Source organism: Gopherus evgoodei, chromosome 6 (genome assembly GCF_007399415.2).
Source record: "Gopherus evgoodei ecotype Sinaloan lineage chromosome 6, rGopEvg1_v1.p, whole genome shotgun sequence".
In the NCBI taxonomy this organism is placed as follows: Eukaryota; Metazoa; Chordata; order Testudines; family Testudinidae; genus Gopherus; species Gopherus evgoodei.
Genome location: NC_044327.1, coordinates 80,733,569 through 80,747,371, shown reverse-complemented (window position 1 = coordinate 80,747,371; position 13,803 = coordinate 80,733,569). Strand labels below are relative to the sequence as shown.

At 42.1% G+C, this 13,803-nt stretch overlaps 1 protein-coding gene across 1 annotated transcript in view; it reads left to right on the top strand.

The window, feature by feature from the left end:
- The first annotated feature begins 2,554 nt into the window (after window positions 1-2,554).
- The window catches only part of RASA1 (RAS p21 protein activator 1), a 113,921-nt gene continuing 102,672 nt past the window's right edge, over window positions 2,555-13,803 (top strand). Inside the window, exon 1 of the mRNA XM_030567981.1 lies at window positions 2,555-3,162. Within this exon, the coding sequence (XP_030423841.1) occupies window positions 2,735-3,162 (428 nt within the window). The 5' untranslated portion in view covers window positions 2,555-2,734. The remainder of the gene's footprint in view (window positions 3,163-13,803) is intronic.

Genomic DNA, 13,803 nt, shown 5'->3' with positions numbered 1-13,803 from the left:
ACCTATCTGACATATAGGTCTGGCCTGGAGAGGGCAGAATTGGCAGTTTCTGAGATGCACCTATTTAACAAATCTCATAGACAGTGTTTCATCTCTTGTGGAGCCCTGGTCTAATAAATAACTGCCTTCCCCTCACAAAACCTATGAAGGAGTGCTGTAGCTGCCCTCTGTTCTCCCCTGGGGTGAATCCTCAGTTCAGCTGCTATTGCAGACCCTGTATGTGTAACTCTGGCCTTATGTAGTATTAGAAACCATTGTCTCAAAGAAAGGAATCCTGTAAATATTTATGTTGCATTAATGTGTTTATCACTCCTACAAAGGCAACAACAGTGTGTTAAATATCATTTTATTTGAGAATCTGTAAGGAAAAATAAACAATAGTAAACAGAAGCTCACAGAGACAGTCAGCTCAAGAGTATTTGAAATTGCATGTTTATTAATGGAACGTGTCGTGGAAATCAGATGTGTCAAATATTGCCACTGTTTTGAAACAGAACCACAGCAGTGTATACATGTATTATAATTCTTTAAACTCAGGACAAATTCTGTTTTCATTGATGCTGGCACGAATCCAAAGTAACTACATTGATTTTAGTAGTGTAACTATGAGGGGAATTTTGTATATAGAAGGCAAGGTATGAAACTTCAATTCAGCAGATAAAAAGATGTGTGCTGGAAACCTGTAGGAGTATGAACAGATATTTGTTTTGCTGGCCTTAGGAAAAACTCACGTAATATTTCTGGGGAGGGCAAAGCTCTGAAAACCCAAATATTTAAATGTCTTACTAGAACATTTGAGACATACAAGAATAAACAAATGTACAAAGTCATAACAGCCAAGACAAAAAAGTAGAGACAAAGAGGCAAAAGTGTTATTTGCCAGCTATTTTAATTTTGCAAGTCAAAAGGTTACTCTGTCTAGTAATGTTAGCCACATAGGTTCTGTTCATGCAAGTACTTACATATGTGTTTAACTTAATGCATGTGACTAGTCCGTCTGAAGTCAATGGAACAACTAATAGGCATGACATTAAGAATAGGCATAAATGCTTGAGAGTCAGGACCATAATAATAGAAAAGGATACATTTTCATAAATGTACACAGGAATAAATTATTGTTAATAATAAAATGAGTTGTTCATGCAACTCTTAAAACATTGTACTGTTTATATCAAAATAGCTAAACAAATATACAGTATCTGGTTTCTGTATGTTGTGTTTTATTGTTCCTGTGGGACTATCATCTGCATACTTTTATGAAATTTTGAAGAAAAAAAGATAGGTGAATTAGCAAGGGTATATTTCTCAACATAAGACTGTTATTGTTGTATAGGCCTGCAATTCCAACCGAACACTTCTTTAGCTTGGGTATATGATTCTGAATCCCCGTCCACCATCCTACATAAGCAACAACAGTTTTATATGGTAGGTTCTACCCCGGTTCTTTAGTCTTTAAGAAGTGCTTCCAATCAGCACTCTGCTGAACATGGTTCAGAGGCACAGGAATGGACATGACAGCAAAGAAATGGAAAGTGCAGTGCTACTCCCATACTAGAGAGATATTAGAAAAAAACTGAATAAGGACTAAGGTCTAGCAGGTTCTAGCGCACAAAAAAAGCTAGATACCAAAGTAACACCACTGCAAGAATCTGGATCTGATTCCTATCAGATTCAGCCAAATGTAGACCACAAACTCAGAAAAAGTACCATCAAAATAGAAAACAAGTGTGTTGGTTCTACTATTCCACAAAGAAAACAAAAACTAAACCAAACCAAAACCAAACAAAATCTGTACTCCAACACATCCTAATACAAGAAAGCTGTAGAAGAAAACTCTGACTGGATTCCAGGAGCCTGTTATATCTGGATAAGGTTTGGCCGCCCAGTTTTACATGATGCATCTGCAGCTTTTTTTAGTTCACTAGACTAAACCGGATCCCAGAATGCTGGTGCAACAGCGCTACAAAAGCACACATCTGGCAAGTGAATCCAATAAGACCCAAGCCCTGGCACTGTTTTTTAGAGGTGCTGTTGCACTGGAGTGCATCAGAAACGCACTGGTGAGATTCAACAGGCGTGGCTCCATATGTTCTTTATTTAAGCAGCAGAACTTGGTGGTCTGGGAGCAAAACGGTCAGCATGTGTCGGGTGCAGAATTTGGGGTGCAGTAGACTCGGTTAGGTTTCTCGTCTCCTTTGACCCTGTAACCCGGGGGCCAAAAATCATCATGCTTCAGGTAGCTCCAGCTCTTCCTTTTCCCCTATGCGCGGTCCCTGCAAGGCTCCAGGTGAATCCAGCGCTTACCTTGCTCCCTGACTCGGCAGGAACCACAGGAGCGCAGCAGCCCGCCCCTCGTGCACGCGCTCAGGCAGTCCCTCGCGGGCGGCCCTGGCGCGCATGCGCACTGTGAGGGGAGCCGCTCGCCTGCCTCCCCCAAACCCAGCCCAGCCTAGCCTAGCCCGTGGCCGTTCCGAAGCTGCGCTCGCTGCGGGCGGGGTGAGTCTCCGCGGGATCCGCTCCCGTCCCGGCCCGGCCGCAGGGCGATGAGGCAGCCGCGCCGTGGCCCTGCCGCGCTGCCCTGAATCCAGCCCCCGCCCAGCCGGGCATTGTTCGCAGCCGCCGCCGGGGAAGTTCGCTCGTCCCAGCCCCGGCTCCGCTCCCCGCTGGGGCGGGGCGGGGGGTCTCGGCCCCTCGGGCGCCTCCTCCCCGGTGTGCGGAGGGGGCGAGGCTCACCATGATGGCGGCCGAGGCTCCAGGCGAGGAGGGCGGCTCGGCGAGCGCCGCCGGGGAGCCGGGGCACTGCCCTGCCCTGTGCCGGGGCAAGGGGCCGCAGGGCTCCGGCGCGGGTAGCCCGGGCCCCGGCCCCCCTTTGTGCCCGGCGCTGGGACTCCTGGCCCGGGGCTCGGGGCCTGCCCCTCCGGCGGCGGCGGCGGGCGGCGCAGTGGCCGCCGGGCTGGAGCAGGAGATGCCCAGGGGAGCGCCTGCCCCGCAGGAACCCGGCCCAGCAGGAGGTCCGGCCGCTGGAGGCTTCCCGCCGCTGCCGCCCCCGCCGCTGCCGCTGGTAGGGGGGCTGGGCACCGTGGATGAAGGAGACTCGCTGGACGGGCCGGAGTACGAAGAGGAGGAGGTGGCCATCCCGCTCACCGCGCCCCCGACTAACCAGTGAGTAGCTGCCCCCTCCGCTTGCTGCCCCTCCGAGGGGGACGGGAGCCGGCTCTGCGGCGACTCTAGCTTCCCCCTCCCCCCTTTCCCAGTGGAAAGTGTGTGTCAAGCTCCGGCCAGGCCCTGAAAGTTTTTACACTTGCCCCAGTATCCCGTTTAAATAGACCCAGTCAGTTGCTTGCATGGAAAGTGCTGAAATACTGGCACTGAGGGCTGCTGGAATCTGTGTTTTCATCGGGGGTGGATCCTCAGCCTGGACAGCGGCTGACTTAAATGGACTAAAGCACATAAGAACGGCCATACTGGGTCAGACCAATGGTCCATCTAGCCCAGTGTCCTGTCTTCTGACAGTGGCCAGTGCCAGGTGGTTCAGAGGGAATGAACGGAACAGGGCAATTGTGGTGATCCATCTCCTGTCCTGCAGTGCCAGCATCTGACAGTTTAAAACTTAGAGACACCCAGAGCGTTGGAAAGTCTGAAACGTTCCTGTGCTGCCCAAGTAGAGTTGGATGTTTTTAGAGTCTCATGTTTAAAATGAACAAAGAAATCCTCTAGAGAGCTATAAAAAACAGTATGGCAAACACTCAGCTAGATATTTGATTTAGTCTTCTGGGTTTTCAGTACTGATTGCAGTACTGTGAATCTTCACAAATGGTAAATAGTACCACAAAAGGAATGGGAAGCTCAAATGATTATTAAATTGGATCTTAGGAAGCTTTGTCAGTTTTTTGGGAGCATATTATCCATTTTCAGACTCTTCCAAAATGTAGTAGTGTATAGTCATTGTGAGACCATAAGGGAACCTTTCATATGCATGCTGCATAGAACTATACACAGAAAATGTTATATATTGTATCTTTTTAAAGTTGATGTGATTAAATGTCTTCACATTTTAAAGTATTGGTATTTATTTTTCATAAGCAGTTAATTTATAGCATGGTGTTCAGCTGACTTTAAAGGTGTTTGTGTTTAATTGGATTGTTTGAAAAGTATTGGGAATTGAGTAACAGCAATAGTAGGTGTTTTACAGTAAGATTTCGCTGTGCTTGTCCTTCCATTATTTCAGTAAGGATTCCTGTAGTGTTGCTAGTACTAAGGGAAATCTTACCTGTTATCCAGGACAAAGATTGTGTTTTATACGTATTATGTTATCTGATACTTGCACACACATCATTGGTGTGCAGCATTTGTGTGTACAATTAGTGATAACTCTAAATGGAAGATATCGGGAGGTACTAATAACCCACTTGAAATTGCTTTATGTAAACCTTTAGACACCTTACAAGGTTTATATTAGGACAGACAGTTACACTGAAGTGTCTGTTTATTGTCCCAGAAACAAAATTGTTTGATGTTTTTTAAGTTGGTATTTAGGAATCAAGCATTAACTAAGGTAAGGTGAATTTTTATATTTTGGATAAATTAGAACTATAAGGCATAAAGGCATATTTTACAATGGAAAATATCATTCAGATTGGTGCTGGTAATGTTTATCCAAGAATGTGCTAATGTAGTCTTGACAGTTTATCAGATGAAAGTGTTGTGTTCATTTGCACTTTCTACAATATTTATCATTCTTGAGTTTAACTTAAAATTCTTTTTGTCTTGTTCTGTGCATGTACATTTAGGGCTTTCAGAAGCATCCTCTATTTCCTACTCTCTCTCCCCTCCACAATCATTTACCCATTACATGCTGAAAAGATGCAAAAGATGCTTCTTATTTTGTGTGTATAAAGTTAAAATGAAATTCGCATAACTATAAAATATACCTTATCCTAGCCTGCTGTACTTCTGCCTGACAGTAACTGAATGAGTTTTTAAATAAAGTAAATAAAATAGACTAGCATATACTTCTATGGAGGTTCTTGTTTAATATCAATAAGGAGGAAAAAATCTTTTGCATCCTGTAATAGGTATCAGAGACAGTTAAAAATCCACATGAATTCTAGTCTTTTTCCAGGGTTCAGGATGATAATGGCATAAGTATACAAGGCATAGCCATTTGTACAAGAATGAGGGCATAGAGTTTAATATAAAACATATTTTTAACCTTATCAGGCTTTCCAATGATTGATTGATTGTAACAGTTCCTGAAGATCAGGGCCTCATTATTCTAAGAACTGTAAAAATACATAGGCCACAAAGAGATTAAAAAAAAAAAATCTAAATTGAACAAAGGGTGAGAAGAGAAATGAAGGCACAGAGAGGTGAAGTGACTTGTTCAAGGTCACACAGTTAGTCACTGGTAGAAGGAGAATCCAGACTTCTGACTCCCAGTTCATTGCTCTGTCTGCTAGACAATACTGCCTCTCTTCGGCTGTAAACATATTTCTCAAATGGCAGTAGAGGCAGATACCTTGAAAGTGCCTATTGTTTTTGGAATTATTGTGTTAGAGGATTGGGTGGCTATTTAGAGCTCTGAATAATCACTAATCTAAAATAAATCTCATTGTGACTGGCAACACTTAATTAAATGTAACCAATTTCTGCAATTCTGTTGCAGAACAAGATAAATTTGTGGGCATGACAGCAATGTACTAATTCTAACATGTTCTCTAGTACTGCAAAACAGTAACTTTATAGATGTATCCTTTTCAAAGACTAAGAAGGCTCCAATCTTGCAAACACCTAAGTACATACTGAACTTGCATTAGTAAGTGGAACTATTCACATTATTAAAGTTAAGCACATGCATAAATTCATGCTGGATCAAGGCTTGATTGTGTAGCTGGGTGTTATCCTTCTAATGTCTGGAAAGTCTTTAATGTACTCTTCAAATATTGCATAATCTCATTTTTATTTTCCTTATAAGCATGAAATTAGACCACCAATTGGAAATTTCAGAAGAAGTTGTTTCAGGGAACTACAACTGTCTCGGTCTACTTGTTTTTTTGTTACTTTGGAATCCCTTTTCTATATTTTAATTTTTTTTTCTCCAGGTCATGTGAAAGACCCAGACAAATGGGAAATCACATTAAAAATCACAGGAAACACCAGTGACGCTGAATTTACACAAAGTAAAGAGACTATGGAGAATTTACCCATTTCCAATCTTTGTTATAGTAATTTTAGATGTTGCTGAAGTTGACAGTACTTTGTATCCTTCCCAGCACTCTCAACACCGTTTTTTGTAGAGTGCAAACAAAAGTGCCTTTTATTGCTGATAATCAATAAATTATGACTTGTCCACTTACGAGACTAGGATTTAATATGCGCTCCTAAGGGTCGTTTCTTCTTTAACATTATATTGTAAGGCTCTGAGTAAATAATGTCTTTAATATTAGTTCATCTCTCAAAGTGTAACTTATAAGAAACAAAATAAGGATCAATATTCTATATCAATTTATAACAATAAAGCAGGTCTAAATTACAGGTTTAAGTACTGTTCCTTTAGGGCTAAATTAAATGTTAACCTCTTAAAACATGATCACAATTTAAAATTTAAAAGCAAAGTAACTAATATTCCACTAGTTTTAAAGATGACTGCAACTGCAAACTCCACTCTTTCCCACTAGCTAATTCATCCCTTTTATAGGTGATTCATAGATTCATAGATTCTAGGGTCAGAAGGGACCAATGTGATCATCTAGTCCGACCCCCTGCACAAAGCAGGCCACAGAACCCCACCCATCCAGTTCTATAACAAACCCCTAATCTATGCCTGAGTTACTGAAGTCTTCAAACTGTGGTTTGAAGACCTCACGCTGCAGAGAATCCACCAGCAAGTGACCCATGCCCCATGCTGCAGGGGAAGGCGAAAAACCTCCAGGGCCTCTGCCAATCTGCCCTGGAGGAAAATTCCCTCCCGACCCCAAATATGGCGATCAGCTAAACCCTGAGCATGTGAACAAGACTCACCAGCCAGCACTCAGGAAAGAATTCTCTGCAGTAACTCAGATCCCATCCCAGCCAACATCCCATCACCAACCACAGGGCATACTTATCTGGCGATAATCAAAGATCAATTGCCAAAATTAGGCTCTCCCATCATACCATCCCTTCCATAAACTTATCAAGCTTAATCTTAAAGCCAGATATGTCTTTTGCCCCCACTACTCCCCTTGGAAGGCTGTTCCAGAACTTCACTCCTCTAATGGTTAGAAACCTTCGTCTAATTTCAAGTCTAAACTTCCTAGTGTCCAGTTTATACCCATTCGTTCTTGTATCTACATTGATACTAAGCTTAAATAATTCCTCTCTCTCCCTAATATTAATCCCTCTAATATATTTATAAAGAGCAAGCATATCCCCCCTCAGCCTTCTTTTGGCTAGACTAAACAAGCCAAGCTCTTTGAGTCTCCTTTCATATGACAGGTTTTCCATTCCTCGGATCATCCTAGTAGCCCGTCTCTGAACCTGTTCCAGTTTGAATTCATCCTTCTTAAACATGGGAGACCAGAACTGCACACAGTATTCCAGGTGGGGTCTCACCAGCGCCTTATATAACGGTACTAATACCTCCTTATCTTTGCTGGAAATACCTCGCCTGATGCATGCTAAAACCGCATTAGCTTTTTTAACGGACATATCACATTGGCAGCTCATAGTCATCCTGTGATCTACCAATACCCCAAGGTCCTTCTCCTCCTCAGTTGCTTCCAACTGATGCGTCCCCAATCTATACCTAAAGTTCTTATTATTAATCCCTAAGTGCATGACCTTGCACTTTTCACTATTAAATTTCATCCTATTACTATTACTCCAGTTTACAAGGTCGTCCAGATCTTCCTGTATGATATCGCGGTCCTTCTCCGTGTTAGCACTACCCCCCAGCTTTGTGTCATCCGCAAACTTTATTAGCACATTCCTGCTTTTTGTGCCAAGGTCAGTAATAAAAAGGTTAAATAAGATTGGTCCCAGAACCGATCCTTGAGGAACTCCACTAGTAACCTCCTTCCAGCCTGACAGTTCACCCTTCAGTACGACCCATTGTAGTCTCCCCTTTAACCAGTTCCTTATCCACCTTTCAATTCTCATATTGATCCCCATCTTTTCCAATATGACTAATAGTTCCGCATGTGGAACTGTGTCAAATGCCTTACTGAAATCGAGGTAAATTAGGTCTACTGCATTTCCTTTGTCTAAATAATCTGTCACCTTCTCAAAGAAGGAGATCAGGTTGGTTTGGCATGATCTACCTTTAGTAAAACCATGTTGTAATTTGTCCCAATTATCATTGACCTCAATGTCCTTAACTACTTTCTCCTTCAAAATTTTTTCCAAGACCTTACATACTGCAGATGTCAAACTAACAAGCCTATACTTACTCGGATCACTCTTTCTCCCTTTCTTAAAGATAGGAACTACGTTTGCAATTCTCCAGTCGTGCGGTACAACCCCTGAGTTTACCGATTCATTAAAAATTCTCGCTAACGGGCTTGCAATTTCATGCGCCAGTTCCTTTAATATTCTCGGATGAAGATTGTCCGGGCCCTCCGATTTTGTCCCATTAAGCTGTTGAAGTATGGCTTCTACCTCAGATGTGGTAATTTCCACCTTCATATCCTCATTCCCGTTTGTCATCCTTCCATTACCCCTAAGCTCCCCATTAGCCTTATTAAAGACTGAGGCAAAGTACTTATTTAGATATTGGGCCATGCCTAGGTTTTCCTTAACCTCTTTTCCATCCTCAGTGTGTAGCAGTCCCACTTCTTCTTTCTTTGTTTTCTTCTTATTTATATGGCTATAGAACCTTTTACTATTGGTTTTAATTCCCTTTGCAAGGTTCAACTCTACTTGGCTTTTAGCCTTTCTCACTTTATCCCTACATGTTCTGACCTCACTAAAATAGCTTTCCTTGCTAATCCCACCCTTCTTCCACTCCTTGTAGGCTTTCTGCTTTTTCTTAATCACCTCTCTGAGATGCTTGCTCATCCAGCTTGGTCTACAACTCCTGCCTATGTTTTTTTTCCCCTTTCTTGGGATGCAGGCTTCTGATAGTTTCTGCAGCTGCGACTTAAAGTAATTCCAGGCCTCCTCTGCATTTAGATCCACAAGTTCTTCAGTCCAATCCACTTCCCTAACTAATTTCCTTAATTCTTTAAAGTTAGCCCTTTTGAAATCAAAAACCCTAGTCCCAGATCTATCTTTGTTTATCCTTCCATCTAGTTTGAACTGAATTAGCTCATGATCACTCGAACCAAGGTTGTCCCCTACAACCATTTCTTCTATGAGGTCCTCACTGCTCACCAAAACCAAATCTAAAATGGCATCCCCTCTTGTCGGTTCTTCAACTATTTGGTGAAGGAATTCATCAGTGTGTTGTGGTTTGCTCATGTTCTGTAAGTGTAACCTTTTCATTATTTTAATAAAATATTTTACATATGTATCAAAGGTTGGGGGTGCTTCTTGTTACTATTGGTGATGGCCACTCTTGGGTCTGGAGGAGGAGGCAGTATATTTTATGTAACAATAGCTACTAGTAGTGGTTTCCTTCTGCAGGCATCCTGGTTGAGGGCTGAATTAAACTGTTGGACTTAGCAACCTGGTATCCAAGCATTACTGGAAAAGATGCTACAGACCTTGTTTGAGGAACCTTCTTTGCTGGCCTTGAGGGTTATTGAACCTTACAGTGAGATTCTACTTTGAAAAATATCTTTCTATGCAGAACACTGTTTGGCTTCATATATTTATAATTTCCAGATAATTTTTTCTCATGTTACCAGTATAAAGATGCATTTTCCAACTTCTAGTCAGGAAAACTAAACCTGGAATCTAAAAGTCAAATCTATTCTTTCTCATTTGTATATTGTCACCAGTAATAAAGCTGCTGCAGACCAAACACTCTGCATAGTTACATCTATGTGTATGTCTATACTGCATCTAGGAGCAAGCCATCCAGCAAAGGTAGACAGACTCATGCTAGCAAAGCTGGAGTTAGAGCACTAAAAATTGCAGTGTGGCCATTGCAGCTCTTGTGGAGACTCAGGCTCTCCACCCAAGCTCAGTCCAAGGGGGCTAGGTGGGCTTGAAATCCTGAGTTGCCAGCCCAGCTGCAACAGCCACATTGCTATTTTTAGCATGCTAGCTTGAGCTCGGTTGGCACAAGTCTGTTTGCCTCTTCTCAGAGGCTTGCTCCCAGCAGCACTGTAGACATACTTTGAGGTCTTTTTAAGTGTACTAGTTACATGGAAGCCAATGTAAAGGAAGACAGGGTAGGGAAGTGAAGCATGGACAAGCTCTTCACTTCTTACTAGGATGCCTTAAAAGTTCTTCTAAGGCCATGTCCAGACTACCCGCCGTATCGGCGGGTTAAAATCGAATGCTCGGGATCGATATATCGCGTCTAATCTAGACACGATATATCGATCCCCGAGCGCGCTTATATCGATTCCGGAACTCCATCAACCCCAACGGAGTTCCGGAATCAACATGGAGAGCCACGAACATCGATCCCACGCGGTGTGGACGGGTGAGTAATCCAATCTTAGATATTCGACTTCAGCTACGTTATTCATGTAGCTGAAGTTGCGTATCTAAGATCGATTTCCCCCTCCTAGTGTAGACCAGCCCTGAGAGAAGGTGTGTTGCTCTTGGATAGCTTGGAGCTTCTTTTACCCATATCAGCTATTGAGAGAGAGGGGGAAGTTTCTCTTTCTTATCTCTACTTTCCTGGATGTTGGAAAAGGAGGGAGCGGAAAAGAGGGAATTTCTGTTTCTTTTTACCCCCAAATTCTCCTGCTCCAAAAAGCTGAGACCTTGTCTATTCTACCGGTTAGTTTGATGTAACTTACATTGCTTGGGGTGTGAATAATCCACAACCCTGCACGACATAAATTATACCAACCTAAGCGCCTGTGTAGCCAATGCTATGTCAGGAAAGCTTCTCCCACCAGCAAGCTACTGCCTCTCATTCATCTCCACCACAAGTGCTATAAGGAAATCAGTGCTGCTGTAGTGTAGCTGTACTGTAGTCTGAGTGAAATTTCTAGGAATTGGGTCAATTTCATGTCTTCATAAACCCTTTGAACAGCAAGTTCAAACTGACCTGAGTCTTGTATGTTTCCCTGTTCTGCTGCAGAACTGGCAATAGCAAATACATACTCTGTTCTTTATTGCTGGGTAATGGGGATGAGGTGTTTGAAAAAAGGAGAATGCTTTCCTCACTTCCCTGGCCCTGTTGAAACTACTTCTGTAGCTGTTGCCTCCACCTTCTTCTGTCCCCCATCTCCCTTGAAAAGAAGCATTTCCAAAAGTTTTGAAGGAATGCTGTCTAGTCTGTTGGTTTCTGTAGCAGTACTATTGAATTTACAAGAACTTGGTCGATTTTACACTGGCATAGCAGTCATAAAGCTGACAAGGTTCTTCCAAGTTTTACAGTGTTGATTTAAAGGTGTCAGTAGCAGAAGTTCCAGTATTTGCCAAAGAAATTTTCACTTTTATATGGTACATTTTTTGAATAGTGATTATCAGAAGATGCTTGTGTTGTATTTGAACAGAGCGCCAGTAACTTTATAGAGTGAAATTGCTTGTCATAAAATTGTGTTCAAAACATATCCCAAACTGATATCTTTACTGACTTCTTTTTGTTACATGCTGAGACAAAATATTAAATAATAAAAGATGGTGAAGAAAACAGCTAAAACATGAGAATGTAGTGTGTGGGAGAACGTTAAACAAATGTGTAAGTGGAAGTGAAACATTATTATATCTGATTTTAATGTGAAGTGTAGGTTTTATCAAATGACTATAATAAGTAACATCTACAAAATTCTATAGCACTTCCGTCTGTTTCAGCAGCAAGAGTGAGGGAAAAATACTGCACTGGAGAGAGAATGTATGCGCAGTTCTACAGTAGAAGAATTTCTGGTGTCTATACATTTAAAAATTCTAGAGCATAAAATCACCTTCTAAAATCATTTATCTATGCTGGAGAATTCATTGCAAGTCCCAGGAAATAGTCTTAATGTCATACATTGGTTTTTCTGCGGAGAAACAATAAATTATATAATTTCTCTTTTTAGTGTGTGAAGTTTAGTGTGTGAAGTTATTTTCCCTGTCTTTCGCAAATTGATGTGGTAAACAGATTAAAAATATCTACAAATAAAGTTTTTCATTGTACCTTTCTGTTCATCTTAAGTAATGTATTTTGTCTTATCAAAACCTGATCGTAGGGTATAATGGAAAGAGAAGAAAACTTCGTTCATTTTTGTAAAATTGTACATCTGTATGCTATCAAGTTTAAGATTTCATGTGTGTGAAGAACATGCTTTTGTATAGTAATTAGTTATCCATAATTTTCTAAAATTGTCAATCTGGGTAGTTTTTTGGCTAGATTAACTGGGGCAGCATGAATATGACCAGATTTCATGTTTTATAACTAATTATAAAGTAGAATGTTTGTGAAGTTGTTCTTTAGAATCATAGAAGATTGGAGTTGGAAGCGACCTCAGGAGTTCATCTAGTCCAACCCCCTTCTCAAAGCAGGACCAGCACCAACTAAATCTTCCCAGACAGGGCTTTGTCAAGCCAGGCCTTAAAAATTTCTAAGGATGGAGATTCTACCACCTCCCTAGGTAACCCGTTCCAGTGCTTCACCACCCTCCTAGTGAAATAGTGTTTCCTAATATCCAACCTAGATCTCCCTCACTGCAACTTGAGACCATTGCTCCTTATTCTGTCATCTGCCATTACTGAGAACAGCCTAGCTCCATCTTCTTTGGAACCCCCTTTCAGGTAGTTAAAGGCTGCTATCAAATCTGACATCACTCTTCTGCAGACTAAACAAGCCCAGTTCCCTCAGCCTCTCCTTGTAAGTCATGTGCCCCAGCCCCCGGATAATTTTCATTGCCCTCTGCTGGACTCTTTCCAATTTGTCCACTTCCTTTCTGTAGTGAGGGGCCCAAAACTGGACGCAATACTCCAGATGAGGCCTCGCCAGTGTCAAAGAGGGGAATAATCACTTCCCTTGATCTGCTCGCAATGCTCTTTCTAATGCTGCTCAATATACCATTAGCCTTCTTGGCAAAAAGGGCACACTGCTGACTCATATCCAGCTTCTCATCCACTGTAATCTCCAGGTCTTTTTCTGCAGATCTGCAGCTTAGCCAGTCTTTCCCCAGCCTGTAGCAGTGCCTGGGATTCTTCTGTCCTAAGTGCAGGACTCTGCACTTATCCTTGTTGAACCTCATCAGCTTTCTTTTGGCCCAGTCCTCCAGTTTGTCTAGGTCACTGTGGACCCTATCGCTATCCTCCAGTATATCTATCTCTCCCCACAGCTTAGTGTCATCTGTGAACTTGCTGAGGGTGAATCCATCCCATCATCCAGATCATTAGTAAAGATGTTGAATAAAACCAGACCCAAGACCGACCCCTGGGGTACTCAGCTTGATACCAGCTGCCAACTAGACATCAAGCCGTTGATCACTACTCCTTGAGCCTGACAATCTAGCCAGCTTCCTATCCACCTTATAGTCCATTCATCCAATCCATACTTTTTAACTTGCTGACAAGAATAGTGTGGGAGATCTTATCAAAAGCTTTGCTAAAGTCAAGATATAGCACGTCCACTGCTTTTCCTATATCCACAGAGCCATTTATTCCTCATTAGCTTTCTACAACAGAAATGTAATATTAATATATTCTTCATGTTCAAGACTATCTTGTCTTGCTGTTTTTTTTAAAGTGAAAGCAAGATAGGAA